Source organism: Nuphar pumila, chromosome 5 (genome assembly GCF_984573655.1).
Source record: "Nuphar pumila chromosome 5, dmNupPumi1.hap1.1, whole genome shotgun sequence".
Lineage (NCBI taxonomy): Eukaryota > Viridiplantae > Streptophyta > Magnoliopsida > Nymphaeales > Nymphaeaceae > Nuphar > Nuphar pumila.
In genome coordinates, this window is record NC_143253.1 from 112,921,386 (window position 1) to 112,938,771 (window position 17,386).

The following is a 17,386-nucleotide window of genomic DNA, read 5'->3' on the forward strand; positions in this document are numbered from 1 at the left end:
TTAATGTGTTTCATATTTAATTTATTTAAGCAATGTCTACTAACTTTCTGAAAATATTTGTAGGCTTCGAATCGCTTTGCAACTACGGTGGAAGAAAATGATGCAAGGAAGGTGTGGCAGAAGGTGGCTGCCAATCGATTTGCAGACATGCTGCACACTATGAAGACTGCAGCAAAAAAAGCATCTGGCGTAGTAGATGATCCATTACTGTGGAAGGGCCATGGTCCTATTACTATCAGGAGAGATTACTGGGATGAAATGTGCGATATGTGGGCGGGAGATGCATTTAAAAATCGCTCTGCGAAGGCTTCACAAAATCAATCGAAGATGCCCGAAGCCCATCTACACACAGGTGGATCTAAGACATTTGGGAGTCACCTAAAGAAAATGGTAACTCATCAATATATAATATTAATTTTATAAGTATAGTTGCAAATTTGTGTACTAAATCTTTTGTCATTTAACTTCGCAGGAAGCAGAAAAAGGAGGCAGTGTACCATATAAGGATGTGTTTGTAGAAACACATAAACGGAAGACCACGGGAGTCTTCGTATCAGAGAAGGCGAGAACGACAACGGTATGTATTAATTCTATTAATAATCATTGCAATATATATGCAAGTCATCATAATGTTATCATTAATTATTAATGAATACTTTAAACATTATTTTGTAGGAGGCATATGAGCAACAAATGGTAGAGCGATATGGTGAAGACGCTACTCAGCATCCATCATTTGATCCTACAGCATGGGTGACTGCAGCAGGTGAACCCAAAAAAGGTCGCGTGTTCGGGTTTGGGAGTAATATGAACACTTCACCAGTTATTGGTTCTTCCAGTTACGGCTCACCAACTTCTTGCGCCGACATAAGCTCCAAGCAGCCGACTATTCTTTCCGGTGATGATGTACGCGAGATCATTAATGAATCACTGAATAACTACTTCCAATACACCGTCGCCCCCTTTCTCCGAAATGAGATCAAGGCCGCTGTTCAGGATAGGGGATCTTCGATTCCAGGTCCCTCTCAGGTATAATCACATATATAGTTTTTTTGACTATCTTAAAGCACATCTGAGCATGGTAGAATCACATATAGAGTTTTTCTAGATGCCTTAGAACACATATGAACATGCTATAATCACATATTCAATTTTTTTACTGCCTTAGCACACATATGAGCATGATAGAATCACATATATATATATTTAACTTTTTGTCTGTCTTAGAGCACATATGAGCATGATAGAATCACATATAAAGTTTTTTTTATTGCATTAGAACACATAAGCATGCTATAATCACATATTCAGTTTTTTTACTGCCTAAGAACACATATGAGCATATTATAATCACATATTCTGTTTTTTGACTGCCTTAGCACACATATGAACATGCTATAATAACATATAGAGTTTTTTAACTGCCTTAGAACACATATGAACATGTTATATATCATTTATGATAGAATCACATATAAAATTTTTGGCTTTGCCTGCCTTAGAGCACATATGAGCATGCTATATTCACATATTCAATTTTTTTACTGCCTTAGCACACATACGAGCATGATCGAATCACATATATAGTTTTTTGCTTGCCTTAAAGCACATCTGAGCATGGTAGAATCACATATAGAGTTTTTTTATATGCCTTAGAACACATATGAACATGCTATAATCACATATTCAATTTTTTGACTGCCTTAGCACACATATGAGCATGATAGAATCACATATAGAGTTTTTTTATTGCCTTAGATCACACATGAGCACATGATAGAATCACATATAGTGTGTAATTTATTTCATTATATTTTGTTTATCAATACTGACTGTTCTTTTCTTGTGTAGGCTGCTAGCGATAATCAGGGTAGTGGAGCTGAAGGGACAGATAAAGACAATGAACAAGAAGACGCACAAAATCTTGGCGATGATTAGAGGACTGTGTTGAAGAAGTTCTATTTTTTTTATTTTTCCTAATTGTAATTGTTGAATTGTAAATAATTAAACTTTTTAGTTTTAAGGTGGAACGATTAATTATTATAGATACTTGTTATATGAATTTTTTTGTGTGGTTTGTTTTTTATTTACAGGAAATATAAATTGTACAGGAAATATAAATTGTACAGTTCTCCGTAATTAATTTTTAAATAAATTTTTTTTGATTTTTTTTCATTTTTGCGACGGATTAGCGACGGATGATTCCGTCGCTATTCATATTAATCTAGCGACGGCTTAGCGACGGAATTAAATCCGTCGCCACGCCGTGGTCGCCGTTTAGTACCGGCGGATTGGCGACGGAATATAGCGCTCGTTATTCCGTCACAATTAGCGACGGACTTGGCGACGGAATAATTCCGTCGCCAGTTAGCGTCGAAATATTCGCGACGTAAGCATACTGTCGCCGCGTTGTCGCTAATCCGTCGCTAACATGGTTAGCGACGGATTAGCGACGGATTAGCGACGAAAGGTGGTCGTCGCTAATCTACTGCTCTGTTGTAGTGGAAGTGGCATGAGCTCAAATCTCACCATTGAGTCGTGCTCGAGCCGATCCCGAGCTATGGCTATTCAAGCTTTGCTCGAGCGCTTCTGATGATGCAAAAATCAACGGCCATGACTGCACTGATTCGTTTCATTCCAAACAAATATATTTTTTCATTTATAAACATGTTCCAAACGATGATTCATATTAAATCAGCATTACTAAACACACAAATGAGGTTACATTGAGTCAAAACTACTTGTATAATGAGATCTCAACTAGATTATAGGTGCAAACAACTATAACAAATATGTATCATATGTATCGTCTTTAGTGTCTTGTGTTAATATATCATGACATCAGACATGACATTAGACACATATATGACTAATTCATGGATAGTGTTAGCACTATGCCTTTAATTTTATTTATTTTTTATGGTTAATTATTTATTTTATATTCTCTAGTGTGCTTTTCTCTTTAAATCTATCATTGATCATAATATAAATATTTTTTGCTATATTTATTGATGTTTTTAATCATAACAAGTTTGAATTGTTGCTCAAAAATCATTTTTTTAATGTAAAACACAATTCAAAATGACTTGCATCATAATATGTCAACTAGATTATACAAACAAATAGTTGTAACAAACATATTTCTCTCTCTCTCTCTCTCTCACACACACACACACATATATATATATATATATATATATATATATATATATATATATATATATATATATATATATATATATATATATATATATATATATATATATATATATATATATATATATATATATATATCAGGTGTGCCAGGAGCACCTGCGCCCACCTAATAAAAACTTTAAATTTTCAAACTTCTCAAACTTTTTTTGTTGACCAGACCATATAGACACGATCTACAAGCATTGTTTAGTAGAAAAAAAAATTTAATGATGTGATTATGACACATATAGGTTTTTTAAGATCTTCAAAAATCAAGGGATCACAATCTACCAAAAATTCTTGGCCTAAAAAATCTCATTTTTATGTTAAAAAATATGATCCAAAGCATAATTCTTATCTAATAAACTATGATGAATACATCTAAAGTCTAATTGATAAGATATAACCTGATCTCTAGTATGTGGGATTGGTGCTCCCCCAGCACCATCATTATATATATATATAGAGAGAGAGAGAGTGTTAGATGCCTACCACTCATCTGGCAGTGGACGCATGCACGATGGACTGGACGGTGCACACACATTAAAGGGTCAAAGATTCTTTAGCGGCGTTTTCTGCTTGCGTCTAATAGCCTTTAGTAGCGGTTCTTGATAAAGGTCCTTTTTGCGATGCCGTGCATTCAGCTCTAGTTGAGAAGATGGTAAGTAACTATCACCTATATATATATACTGTCAGATGGCCTAAACATCTAATAGCATCCGACACAGCTGAAAGGGCTTTTAGTGGCGGTCTTTACAGCTAAAGGCCATTGATATATATATATATATATATATGTGTGTGTGTGTGTGTGTGTTTTCCGGGTCTTGGTTTGACAAAACTCTAGTATCATATTAAATGTGTTTATATCGTGTTAAATGCCCTTGTCATGTTTCTAGGTTATCTTAAAACCCATGATACCATGCAGATATTTGGGGAAAAGTTCATATAAAATTCATTATTTGTCAACTCAACTATCCTGTAAAGAATACATTTTTAAAGTTACTTTCAAATACCCGTTAATTTTTGTTATCAAAACTAATACACTTTCACTTTTCAAATTGGCCCCACACTTTTGTCACCTTTAAACACAAACCCCCGTTTCCCTACCACCTTTAGCTTAGTCAAGGTTGATTTTATGTTTAAAATTATCACGTTCTCTCCCATGAAAACTTGTATACATTTTTTTCTTTATTTTCAATATGTATTTAAACGTTTTTTTTTTACTTTTGAAAATGCCAATTTTTTATCGTCATCAGGTGTCAATAGTTTTTTATCTTTGATTTATCAATAGATTTTAAAGCTTAAAAAAAATCTTATATCACTACAGTGGTTACCCATACGGTCCGCGGTGTCATGTGTCAAGCTGAAGGCCCAGGATCAAATCTCGTTGATGCATGGGGCTGCAATTGCTTTATCATGCAACTTGAGCCTTTTACCAACGGAGGCGGCTCCGATTGTCCGGTAGGAGCAGCTAGTGCATGTCACCTTGTGTTGGGATGTTGTAGGTTCAAAACCCAAATATTATAGTTGTATGTCTAACCCCAGCGTGCCTTTTAAAAAATAAATAAATTGAAGTTTTACATAGCAAGGAGGTGGCCCCATTAAGTAGCCCCCTTCATCATGAAAAAAAAAATCTTAGGAACATTAGTTTTTTTTAGGAAGATACACTAATCATTTCATTTAGGGCTGTTAGTGGGTCAAACCTACACCAAACCAAATGGATTTAGACCCATATCCAACGTTTAGCAGTTAGTAGCAGGTCTGGGTTCGGGTCTGACTGGTCCTAGCTTACATGCGACCAAAACTAGGTCCAAATAGCAGAGGCCACGTCCTATCACATTTTTCAAATTTTCTATAGTTTTTACACGAAAAAATAACATATCTTAATTGAAAATTGGATCGAACAGGATTTTGGAGATAAAAGTTTCTAAACCATATTTTGGTCCATATAGTACTTGAATCTCGTGGGATCCGACCCGATCATCTACTCAAACCTATACCACAAAGTTCGGACCCGGATCTTATCAGATCCAATCGAGGTTGGAATCATGCATGTATTTGTCATTTGCTTAACCAATGTTGAAAATTTCGGGTGTTTTTGAAAAAAATAAGAAGTTTAGTACGTATATTAGTCAAGACTAAAAGTATGTTGGTTATTTTTGTAAATTTAACCCCCGTTTTTTAAGTAAAATAGATATGGCACTAGCGTAATTAAGAGATAGAATGGGGCATTTAACAATTTCTGGAAATACAAATAATCGTTGCGGAGCTGACGCGTGGGGCGTCGTTGGCTTATGATACCTTCCGTCGCCAGGGCGTCAATGTCCCTTCCGCTCTGTGCGTCAATCGTTGACAAGAAAATTTGAGGAAAAAAAAAGAAAAAGGAAAAGCAGAGAGAGAGAGAGAGAGAAAGGAAAGAGGAGGGTTCGGAAGCCAAAAACTAAAATCTGGAAGCAGAGCGACCAGTGAAGCGTCTCTCTTCACTCTACCAGGGAAAGGAACTCTCTCTCTCTCTCTCTCTCTCTCTCTCTCTCTCTCATTACACTCCCTCCCTTTGCCTTTGAAGGATCGCGATGCGCGAGTTCGCCGCTCGCTCTTCTTCAGGTCAGTAGAAATCTCCCCGATCGCGCCTTCGATTTCCGGGTTTTCGCTCCCGATCTGTGTTTCTCCGTGGTTTACGCCGGTTAGCTTCGAGAAGTGGAGAAAATCGAGGGATCTTGAGGTGATCGGGTGGATTTTTTTGAGCGGAAATTGTCTTTTATGAGTCAACACTTGAGCTTCTGGATTTAGGTTTTCCAAAAGCCGAGTTTTTCGTCACATTTGTCTTGGAAAATCGAGGAGATGAAACGTTTTTTCCCGTATTTATTTTTTTTTTCTTTAGGTGATCAGAGGAGCGTTTGGAGTAGAAACCGAACGAATGTTAGTTTGCGGGCTTTCTTTGTCTGCATCCGAGTTTTTCGTGATATTTGCATCGGAAATTCGAGAAAAAGAAGCGTTTTGCTGTATTCTGTCGTTCTTTAGGTGATCGGAGGAGCGTTTGGAGTAGAAACCGAACGAATGTTAGTTTGCGGGCTTTCTTTGTCTGGACCCGAATTTTTCGTGATATTTGCATCGGAAATTCGAGAAAATGAAGCGTTTTGCTATATTCTGACGTTCTTTAGGTGATAGGACGAGCGTTTGGAGTAGAAACCGAACGAGTGTTAGTTTGCGGACTTTCTTTGTCTGAACCCGAGTTTTTCCTGATATTTTCATCGGAATTTCGAGAAAATGAAGCGTTTTGCTGTATTCCGTCGTTCTTTAGGTGATCGGAGGAGCGTTTGAAGTGTTAGGTTTCTGAGCTTCATTTCTCGATCCGGATTTTTATGAGAGGAAGTGAAGAAATTTGAGCCACACGGAAGAGGATATTTTCACTCTCATTTTTTTTCGCCTTTCGCTTTGAATAATTATATGACTATCTTTACCGGAATTTCCTGTAAAAGATTTTAGAGAAGAGTTTATTTTTCTATTTATATGACGGTTTGTTAAAATGCGAGTAGTTTTCTAGAGTGATCGTTTCCTGGATTCTTTTTTTTTAGTGTGGGAAATTGCATATTCTTTTTCAGACACTAGTTTTTCTTTGTTCTTTTATGTAAAAATTCTGTCATTTCCCTGAAGCGTCATTCAGTTTTACTTTCTTTGGGCTAAATACTGTTCCTTTACAAATTTGCTTGTCGAATTAATTCTATTTCTTTTTTTATTTTTCAGATTCATTTGTTTTCTTTCCGTTTTTGGATTTTTTTTCGATTTCTTTCGATCGTTAAGTCTCTTTCTTTTTAATAATTACCAACATCTTTTGAAAACAAGAAAAACTAGATCATTGCCGAGGAAAATGAAGAAGAAAAGAATATCTTTTCTTTTTATGCTACTAATGCCACAGGAGTCGTTAAGAATATCGACACTTTTACGTCAGTTGCTTTTTGTGAGTTTCAGTGCCGCACTGTCACACTTAAAGCTTTGGTCCTGAAATATTTCCAAGGTTTCTGAAGTTTTTTTAATGTTTTCTTCTCACAGAAGTGTCACTACATTGATCTTTTCGTGCTATGTTTTTCAATTTTGAATGGATTCATTACTTTTCCCTTTTGGTGGTTCTTTAAGAAATATATGTGGCTATTGTTTCAGTAGGAGGTCAGCTTCCTAGATGAGATGAAGAGAGGACTGCTAACAAGATAGAATTCAGGCTTCATCAGCATTTGTGCTGCTGACTGGACACATTTATGGCATCTGCCAGCTTGGGACATGGGGGTGTAGGGAGCTCTAGGACAATTAGTAGTTCTAAGGGATCGTCTCATTCGGTTGATAGGCTTGGGAGAGAAATGCTTGAAATGAGAATTAGGGACCGTAAGCTTGATCACGATGCTGACAAGGTAAGCTGCTTTTCTGTTTTGAATGAGACGTTGGCTTTGCGACCTGGGAATGGTTCTATAATGCATCACAATTCTGGTATAATAGGATATCGAACCAGATGTAATTGATGGCATGGGTGCTGAGGCAGGACACATAATAGCTACAACTATTGGTGGTAGAAATGGCCAGCCGAAGCAGGTCCTTGGAAAATCAATCTCTTAATGCTTTTTGCTTTATGTTACAATGCATTGAAAATGCAGTGTGCTTTTGTAAGTATATTCCTGACTTTGTTCTTTTGTGAATCATCAGACAATCAGCTACATTACCGAACATGTGGTTGGCACAGGTTCTTTTGGTATTGTGTTTCAGGTACAGTGGTGGTTAATCTTTTTTCATTCTTGATGGCATCGTTCAGAGTTCTTTTTCTCTGTTCTGTTGGTATTCTTGATTCAATTTTGTGCATTGCTTTATTTCAGGCAAAATGCAGGGAAACTGGAGAAATTGTGGCCATAAAGAAGGTTCTCCAAGATAAACGTTACAAGAACAGGGAGTTACAGATTATGCACATGCTGGATCATCCAAATATTGTTGCCCTCAAGCACTGTTTTTTCTCTACAACAGACAAAGAGGAGCTATATCTAAATCTTGTTCTTGAGTTTGTACCTGAAACTGTTAACCGTATAGCAAAGCACTATAACAGAATTAACCAGAGAATTCCACTTATATATGTGAAGCTGTACACCTATCAGGTTTGTATAATCTCATCATTGTGATTATGTGTGAAGTCACACAAGGACTTCATAATGTAATTGCACTAGTTATCTTGTTTCTTGGTCACTGCCTCCCATTCTGTATTTAGATAGTTCAGTGCTTGAATGCATCAAATTGCAAACGTAGACCTTGTGCACATGAATGCCAGAGTACTTGTCATCTTCTTATTGCAGGGTTGGTAGCAGATTAGCAGGTGGAGTATCATTAGGTGTTTGCATATCTAATGGATTCTTTTGGTGTAATTCAGCCATATTCTTCACTAGAACTTTCATAATCTAGTGTTAGATGTAAATTAAGTCAAGATTATGTAAGGATATTTTTCACTTCAGTGTGAAGAGGTGGTTGAAATATAATTCCACTTTGTTTTTCCCCTTCTGTTATTGTTTGGGAAGGTGTCAAGTCTTGTTTTTAAAAAGAACCTACACTTATCTTTTGAAAAATGGAAAAGCTTCCACTAATGTCCTTAAAATGAGAAGTTAATGGCATTTTGCATCTTGGGCATTCATATGTAGTACTCCGGTTTTGAACAATTTCATTTCTTAAAGTTCTGATTCATTTCCTCTTCAATGCAGATATGCAGGGCTCTAGCGTACATTCATAATTGTGTTGGCATATGCCATCGTGATATCAAGCCCCAGAACTTGCTGGTAATTACTAGCTGCATAAAATGATCTTTACCTGGGTGGGTTTATTATGTATCGGCTTTTGGATATTAAATTCTTGCTTTTTTAAGGTATCGATCCCAAGGCCACATAAGCAAGGTCTATTTAAAGTATAAATTTCTGCAATTTTGGTTTTAGAGGTAATCTGATGTATTATAGCATATAGGACTTTGTTTCCTTTACTGCTTTCTAGCTTTTCTGAATACTGTCAGTATATCTTCTAATGTTTGTGGCCATTACTTACACAATATGTAATTTTTTTAGCATATCTTAACCGAGTTTTTATGCAGATATGCCCCCTCTTTGTGAATCCTGAAAAGTGCTAATAATTTCAATGTGAATCATCTTTGATGATGATCTGTTGGGAATTCTTGCTGATGAAAACTTATAACTTCTCCAAAATTTGCATCAGTTGTATAACCACTTTTCTGAATGATAATGGTGCCAATATCTGTTGAACTATCATTGCATTTCCATTGTGTTTTTCCAGTGGCCTTTTCCTTAAACATTGATGTAAATTCTGTTCAAAGATTTATCAGTTCTTTGTGTTCCTTGCACTTTTTAATGAGTTTGTATGTGCTATTGCAGGTGAACCCCCATACACACCAGTTGAAATTGTGTGATTTTGGTAGTGCAAAAGTTTTGGTGAGTTATAATGTGCATGTTATGTTGTATCTAGTTTACATTTTGTTTATCACTGAGGCTGATTCTTCCTCTTAATCCAGGTTAAAGGAGAGCCCAATATTTCTTACATTTGTTCAAGATACTATCGCGCTCCTGAGCTAATATTTGGTGCAACTGAATACACAACTGCAATTGATATGTGGTCCACTGGCTGTGTGATGGCTGAATTACTCCTTGGGCAGGTTACTCATTGCTTCAGAAACAACCATAATTCATGTTCTCTTGGACTTTTAAAACCTTTAGATGCATGTCGGATGTCTGCTGAGTTTCTCTTTGAAATTTCCTCTGTGTTGTCTATGCAGCCCTTATTTCCAGGAGAAAGTGGAGTTGATCAATTGGTTGAGATCATTAAGGTTGTAGAGGGAGTCTTATATTATAAATTCAACCAGTTTAAATTTGGCTGTTTTGCCTTTCCAAAAAGCAAAGAGCTTGAACAGCGTTTTATTATGGTGAAAAATTGTTGCAGGTTCTAGGAACACCCACAAGAGAGGAAATTAAGTGCATGAATCCAAATTATACAGAGTTTAAATTCCCACAGATAAAAGCTCATCCATGGCACAAGGTAGGGTGAACTATTAATGCCATCTTCTATGTTGGTATTCATTTGTTGTTCGTTTCCTTCTGTTTCTTTCAGTTTAATTCAAAATTCTTCCTCAGTGATTATGGTAGTTACCTTTTGGGGTTTTGTTTCCTTCTGTTTCTTTCAGTTTAATTCAAAATTCTTCCTCGGTGATTATGGTAGTTACCTTTTGGGTTTTTCCTTCTCTCCTATAATTTGTGCTTCACTACCATGCCTGAGTGCTCCCCAGAATTACATTACGAAAGATGTATGAAGTGTGATTTTGTGCTGCGAGTGGCCTAACTTAGCATTTCAACTGGCAGTATTAGGGTCACTTCTGTGAAACTACTGCTGGATTTGGACTTACATCATCTCTCTCTCTCTCTCTCTCTCTCTCTCTCTCTCTCTCTCTCTCTCTCTCATGCAAACACTGCCCACTCACACACACACACACGGACGCCACTTATACGTCTATGAGGAAAATTAGATCTAGATCAGGTCAGTCTGAAGCAGTCACTACTGGCATCTCTGTTGTGCTCCTAGTGAAAAGTTGGACAAAACCCATTACATTGATGGGCTGGCATGGACTCCAGATACCTGGTCCAGGCTCGGCCCAACCAGCTGGGCAGCTTGCGGCCCGCAAGCTTCCTGACCAGTTGCCTACCCCTGCTTGTTTCCAATATTCATAAGTTGCATAACAAGCTTGATTAGTCACGCAACATTGTGTTCACGTGCAAGCATCTCTAGTCTTTTGTTCCCTTGGAAAGCTTACGTTCTCTCAGACCTATACCAGCATGAAAATTTTGTTTGTTTTGTTTAGGATTTTTCTGGGAGATTTATCCTTTATTTCCTTACGGGTTTTACATGCATCATTTCACTTTTTCTGCATGCTTTATGTCATCAACTAATAATGTTCTTTTTTACCGTCTAAATAACTTTAAGTCCTAAATTTTGCAGTAAAAAACAAAAAGTTGTCAGATGGCAAACTGCCTCTGTTTCCACTCAGATGTCCCTATCCTATCATTGCGTTTCTACATTGATTGCTTATTTCAAGCTTCAAGCATCTTTTTTTTTTCCACCTTATATTTGAAAAGGCTATGCAGTCAGCTGACACAAGCTGCTGCTTAGGACAGCTTAGATTGATGGGTTGGTTTAAGTCATGCGACCCTACCAAGGAGATACTATAATCTCAGTTGTTTGGCCCAATAAATCAATTCACTTTGCAGGTTCAGTTGTTTGGTGTTTAAACTTTAAACCAAACACAGTTTAAAGAAAACAGCCAAACCTGGTTTGGAGCAGCTTGCCTTTGCTTGTCAACTATGGCAACAGAAAATCAGACTGTGGGGAGGTGGAATTCTAAAAATCAGTGAAATCTATTTAAATAAAAATAAACTGAGTAAAATTCTTGATGAATTTGTGTGCTGACCCTCTTGACCCTTGTGCTGTTTTATGTACATCACTGATGTCAGTTTCACGGTGGAGCAGGTTTTCCAGAAAAGGCTTCCACCAGAAGCAGTTGACTTGGTCTCCAGATTTTTACAGTACTCACCAAATCTGCGATGTGCAGCTGTAAGCATGGTCATGCAATTTGGATTTCCATATTTTGCTGTTTCCTTGAATATCTTCCTGACTCTTGTGGGCCTCCTACAGTTGGACGCTTGTATCCATCCTTTCTTTGATGAGTTGCGGGACCCAAACACTCGCCTTCCTAATGGTCGCCCTCTCCCGCCGCTATTCAATTTCAAACCTCAAGGTAAAGATAGCCATTGTCTTTTTTCTTGTTTTCAGGATTATTTTTTTCATAGCTGAGTTTTAGTGTTGAACTTGAAAATTTTAGTTGGCTATGTGGTTGTTGACCTAAACAATTTCTTCTAAGAGCATGCCTTGGTGATGTCAAATTGGTGGTAAGACTGAATTGTCATTCCAGTCTAGAATATGAGAATTGTATTGTCATGTGGGTTCTACACCTTGCACTTTCCCAGGACTTGTACCATCGAAAGAGGTGGCAATGCTAATTCCAGTTGAAAGAATCACAAGACCCAATGGCAACTGACAGTTCAGCCTAGGAACCACCGAGTCTTCTGATAAGTTTTTTCTTACATTTCTTCTTCTATGGACAGAACTAACCGGCATTCCATCAGACATCCTCGAGCGGCTTATCCCGGAGCATGCAAGAAAACAAAATTTGTTTATGGCCTTGCACACCTAGCAGCTATGTCACATGGATATGGCTGAGGATACAGGGTTACAGTCAATTTTATGAAGTTTCAATCATGTCTAATATATAAGGGGACGGAACGGGAGTCAAAATGGAGTATCCGTGTGCCGTAGCCTAGCAACAAGTACAACTTTGGTATTGTGAGATCTGTAAAGTTTCTTTTTTCTCTTTGTTTTTCCTGCCGCCATTAACGAGGTCCCCAAAAAACTGGTAGTGGGTGCACTTGGAAGCTGTGCTTGAGGTTTGTTGTATCTCCTTTTGCTTTTGTAGTATTTTCCTTTGCTTGTCAACAGAGTAACCACGATTTGAATGCTTGTGACTAGTATAGCTGGAAACCCTTAACCATGCCCATTTAAGATCAACAATCTAAGTGTTGCCTGTTACAATCCTGATCAACTCAACACTGATTTGTGGTTTCATGTTTAAATGAAGAGAATGTTGGTGTTTTCTGTAAAACAAACACAGAAAGCGTACCTTTAATCGCCATAGAGCGTGTGCAGGGAATTTGATGTTCTTCTCAGTCGGTTGACGCCCACAATGAGCCCAAGCCTTAGGTAGACGGTGAGTAGGACCCTATATCATGTAAACTGGATGAGGGATTTGGGTAGGATTACAGCTACGAATCTCTCATCATCTTTGTAGCATCCTACCTTTTTATATAACGAGAGAAATAGGCAGTTACGTGAATGCAGTTTTTTCACATTCATGTAACTCCCACTCACTAACCCCATTATGTGGCCACTAATGTGACCCACTGACTGTCAAATCAGGTCACCTTGTGGGTTGGACCCCGACTCATTATGTCCAACATTCTCCCACTTGACCCATTGACACCAAAAGTGTACTAAATCGAGGTGTATATCGTTATCTCGATTTAATTCTTCATGTGGGTTCACTGCTACCCTTTATCACAAGGATGAATTATGAGTCATGGTTATGAACACTCTTTTATGAAATGTCATATTTTCATGTATTACACTACAATTCACCTTCAGTGTTTAGGCATGTAGAAAATTATCTTTATGAATAGGTTGGTCTCTCACATGTTCTATTGGTTTTTTAATATTGTTATTCTGTTATTCTGTTATTCTCTTTTACCTATATGAGAGATTCTTTATGAAAAATCAATAATATACAAAGTCATAGAGAATCAAATTCATATATACAAATGTGATCATTTAATGTATTGTCATACATCAGAAGGAGTAAAAAAGACCCATCTTATTTACATGTTGGGAATACAATCTCGGTATTAGCTCTTTAGTAAGGGGATCCACAGTTATTTCTTTCATCTCAATTGTATCAATACATACCAGATGATTCTCAGTTTTTTTTTTAACAACAAAATATTTGTATTCCATGTGTCGACACGATGTTGAGCTCTTGTTATTTGAAAAGGACACGACTGCTTTATTATCACAAAAGATCTTTAGTGGTCTCTCAATAGAGTCCACAATACAAAGACCTATAACGAAGTTTTTTTATCCAAATTAAGGGGATCCACAGTTATTTCTTTCATCTCAATTGTATCAATACATACCAGATGATTCTCAGTTTTTTTTTTAACAACAAAATATTTGTATTCCATGTGTCGACACGATGTTGAGCTCTTGTTATTTGAAAAGGACACGACTGCTTTATTATCACAAAAGATCTTTAGTGGTCTCTCAATAGAGTCCACAATACAAAGACCTATAACGAAGTTTTTTTATCCAAATGGCCTGTGACGAAGTCTCGTATAAAGCAATAAATTCTGCCTCCATGGTATGAGCAACAGTGGTAGACTACTTTTCACTTCTTTATGAGACAACACTCGCTAGTAGGAAAATGTATCCGGTAGTGAATTTTTTACTACCAATACACCCACTTAAGTCTGTATCAGAGTATCCAACGACCTCTAGGTGGGCAGTTTTTCTGTAGGTTAATATATAGTCTTTTGTTTTTTGTAAATAGTGCATGACCTTCTTCGCTGCCTTTCAGTGCGTAATGTTTGAATTTGACTGATATTTACCAAGCATTTTCACAACAAATGATATATCAGGTCTGTGCGTACTGCAAACTTTCAACTGATAAAGCATATAGAACAACATCTATCTGAGCCTTCACAATATCATCATGAGGATAGTCCTTTAAACTCAATTTATCTCCCTTCACTATAGGTGTTGAACCAGGAGAATAATTCTTCATCCCATATCTTTTAAGAACCTTAATGATATAGGATTTCTGAGAGAGGCCAATGACACCCTTAGTTCTGTTGCGACGAATCTCGATTCCAAGGACATAAGTGACCTCATCCATGTCCTTCATATCGAAATGAGAGGAAAAAAAAATCTTTTGTTTCATGTAATAGACTCAAATTATTAGTTGCAAGAAGAATATCGTCAACATATAAAACCAAAATTATAAACTTACTCCCACTAGTCTTAATGTAAATACACTGATCAATAATATTTTCAGTGAATCTAAAGTTTATAATTACCTTATTGAACTTTTTATACCACTGGCGGAAGACTTGTTTAAGTCCATAGATTGACTTATTTAATTTGCAAACTAAGTTATTCGAGTCATCTATATTGAAACCATAAGGTTGTTGCATGTGTACCTTCTCATCTAGATCCCCATTCAGGAAGGCATTTTTTACATCCATCTGATGTAGCTCTAAATCAAAATGAGCTACGAGGGTCATGGTTATCCTCAATGATTCCTTAGTTGAGACAGAAGAAAAAGTCTTATTTTAATTAATGCTCTCTATCTGTGTGAAACCTTTTGCAAAAGCTTAGCCTTGTACTTCTCTACCTGACCTTTAAAGTTTGTTTTGGTCTTATAAACTTATTTACAACCAACAGGTCTAACTCCATCAGGTCGAGGTACAAGATCTCACACTTGGTTCTTTGCCATAGAGTCAAGCTCTTCTTTCATGACATTGATCCAATGTGTTGATCTTTCGCTTTCAATGGCTTATGCAAATGTAAAGGGATCTTCATCAATGTCTATGAAATCATTTGACTCTTGTAAATACACCACGTAGTCTGGATGGATAGCAGATTTCCTGATTCTGGTGGGCCTCCATACACTTGGCTCAAAATGAGCTTTTGTATCTTGTTGTATATCTTCATCAACAACCGAATCTAGTTGGGATTGGTGTTCATTGATGGGACTTTCTCTTATATTACCTGAAGGGACAATGATAGAAAAAATTGGGTCTTTATCCTTAGCAGGTGTGAAACCTGAATCCTGCATTTCCTCAAAATTAATATTTTGAGACGCATCTGTCTCAACAGAACCATTTTCAATAAATCTTACTTTATATGTTTCTACTATCTGTGATGTATGAGATGGACAATAAAACCTAAAGCCTTTTGACCTGATAACCAATGAAGAAATCACTAGTTGTCCTAGGATCAAAAGCGTTTATATGTGGGTTATACAATTTAGTTTCTGTTGGACATTTTCATATGCGCATATATGACAAAGAAGATTTTCTACTTGTCCATAACTCGTAAGGAGTCTTTTGAACAACCTTTGTAGGAACCTTATTCAAAATATGTATTGTTGTCCTAAGAGCTTCACCCCACAAGGTCAAATGAAGGTTTGAGTGATTCAACATCGCTTGAACCATTTCTTTAAGCGTACGGTTTCTTCTTTCAGCTACATCATTCTCGTAAACACTATCAGGCATGGTATACTGAGGTACAATGCATTCCTCTTTAGAAATCGCGCTAATTGACCTTCCTTTTGTCCCATCTCAGTGAAGCGATCATAATATTCGCCACCTCTATCAGACTTGACAACCTTAATAACTTCATCGGTTTGTTTCTCTACTTCTTTCTTGAAGTTCTTAAAAACCTTAAAGACCTCTGGTTTCAGATAATAAGTAGAGATACATATACCGTGAGTAATCGTCTATAAATGTGACAATATTTTTTTACTCGTAAAACATGGTGAAAAAGGGTCGCACATATTCGGATGCACTATTTTTAACTTTTCATTGCTGTGTTTGACGTCTTTCTTATACGTGTTAGATTGCTTAGCCTTATTGCAATCAACACATTGCTCTATATTCATAAAATCAAGGGATTCGAGGATTCTCTCTTTCACGAGTCTTTGGACTCTCTCGTTCGAGATATGTCCTAACATCCGATGCCAAAGCAGATAGGATTGATCATCCTTTAGGCCACGTTTATTGTCAATCATTGTGTTCTCAATAGAGTGAGATTCCCGAATTTAGAATTTGGTTCTTAATCGATACAAACCATCACACATATATGCAAAACCTATATTCATTGAATTTTTCATAATAATAAGTTTGGAATTTTCAAATTTAAATACAAAGTCAAACTTATCAAGTTTTGAAATTGAAATCAGATTCCTACTATAGGATGAAACATAGAATGTATCGACTAAATCCAATATGAATTCTGACTCCAACACAATTTTACAGGTCTCAACATTCTTGACATGCGAACGCATCCTATTTCGAGAAAAGATGATTTTCTCATACTATGTTGGTTCCCTCTTGTTCAGAAATACCTGCAAAGAGTTGGTAATAGGTACCGTGACACAAGAATCAATCCACCAACTATGCAATAGAGCATGGATTAAATTATACTCATAAGAAACAAATGACTTATTACCTTTATTTTCGAGTCACTTCTTGTACTTCAAACAGTCCACTTTCTTATGCACCTTCTTCTTGCCAAAGAAACACTTTATAGAAGAGCCTTCTGACTGGGATTTAGCTTTCGCCTGAGAGTTTTAACTCTCATCAGTGACTTTCTTCTTATTCTTCTTTTTTGAAGGAGTTTTTCTTTGGCCTCAACCTCTGTTTATTCTTATGAGAGATCATATGTGCACTTGACACCCTCTCACTCTTCAATCTCTCCTCTTCTTCAACACACTTGGTCAAGAGGTCAT

The 17,386-nt window shown here is 36.8% G+C and overlaps 2 protein-coding genes across 3 annotated transcripts; both read left to right on the forward strand.

The window, feature by feature from the left end:
• The first annotated feature begins 798 nt into the window (after positions 1-798).
• On the forward strand, positions 799-2,155 carry LOC149838178 (uncharacterized). The gene is made up of 2 exons (XM_090006422.1): positions 799-1,029; positions 1,852-2,155. Exons 1-2 carry the CDS (start codon positions 808-810, stop codon positions 1,936-1,938), a joined length of 309 nt encoding a protein of 102 aa, XP_089862548.1. The 5' UTR covers positions 799-807; the 3' UTR covers positions 1,939-2,155.
• Positions 2,156-5,524: 3,369 nt separating this feature from the next.
• LOC149838179 (shaggy-related protein kinase kappa-like) lies at positions 5,525-12,855 on the forward strand. Of its 2 annotated transcripts, none has more exons than XM_090006423.1 (13): positions 5,525-5,799; positions 7,354-7,598; positions 7,684-7,776; positions 7,888-7,947; positions 8,055-8,327; positions 8,922-8,996; positions 9,600-9,656; positions 9,737-9,877; positions 9,998-10,048; positions 10,162-10,257; positions 11,740-11,823; positions 11,905-12,007; positions 12,375-12,855. In XM_090006423.1, the coding sequence occupies exons 2-13, from the start codon at positions 7,449-7,451 to the stop codon at positions 12,461-12,463; spliced, it is 1,272 nt and encodes a 423-aa protein (XP_089862549.1). In that variant the 5' UTR covers positions 5,525-5,799; positions 7,354-7,448; the 3' UTR covers positions 12,464-12,855. The 2 variants fall into 2 exon arrangements, with proteins under 2 accessions (XP_089862549.1, XP_089862550.1); XM_090006424.1 differs by having other exon boundaries at positions 5,527-5,799; positions 7,357-7,598.
• Positions 12,856-17,386: the final 4,531 nt, after the last annotated feature.

Coding starts and splice junctions, on each gene's coding strand:
- LOC149838178 (XM_090006422.1), top strand. CDS start 808: ATGAACACTTCACCAGTTATTGGTTCTTCCAGTTACGGCTCACCAACT. Junction 1,030..1,851: donor CGATTCCAGGTCCCTCTCAG/GTATAATCACAT, acceptor TTTCTTGTGTAG/GCTGCTAGCGATAATCAGGG.
- LOC149838179 (XM_090006423.1), top strand. CDS start 7,449: ATGGCATCTGCCAGCTTGGGACATGGGGGTGTAGGGAGCTCTAGGACA. Junction 10,049..10,161: donor AATTGGTTGAGATCATTAAG/GTTGTAGAGGGA, acceptor AAATTGTTGCAG/GTTCTAGGAACACCCACAAG. Junction 10,258..11,739: donor AAGCTCATCCATGGCACAAG/GTAGGGTGAACT, acceptor ACGGTGGAGCAG/GTTTTCCAGAAAAGGCTTCC.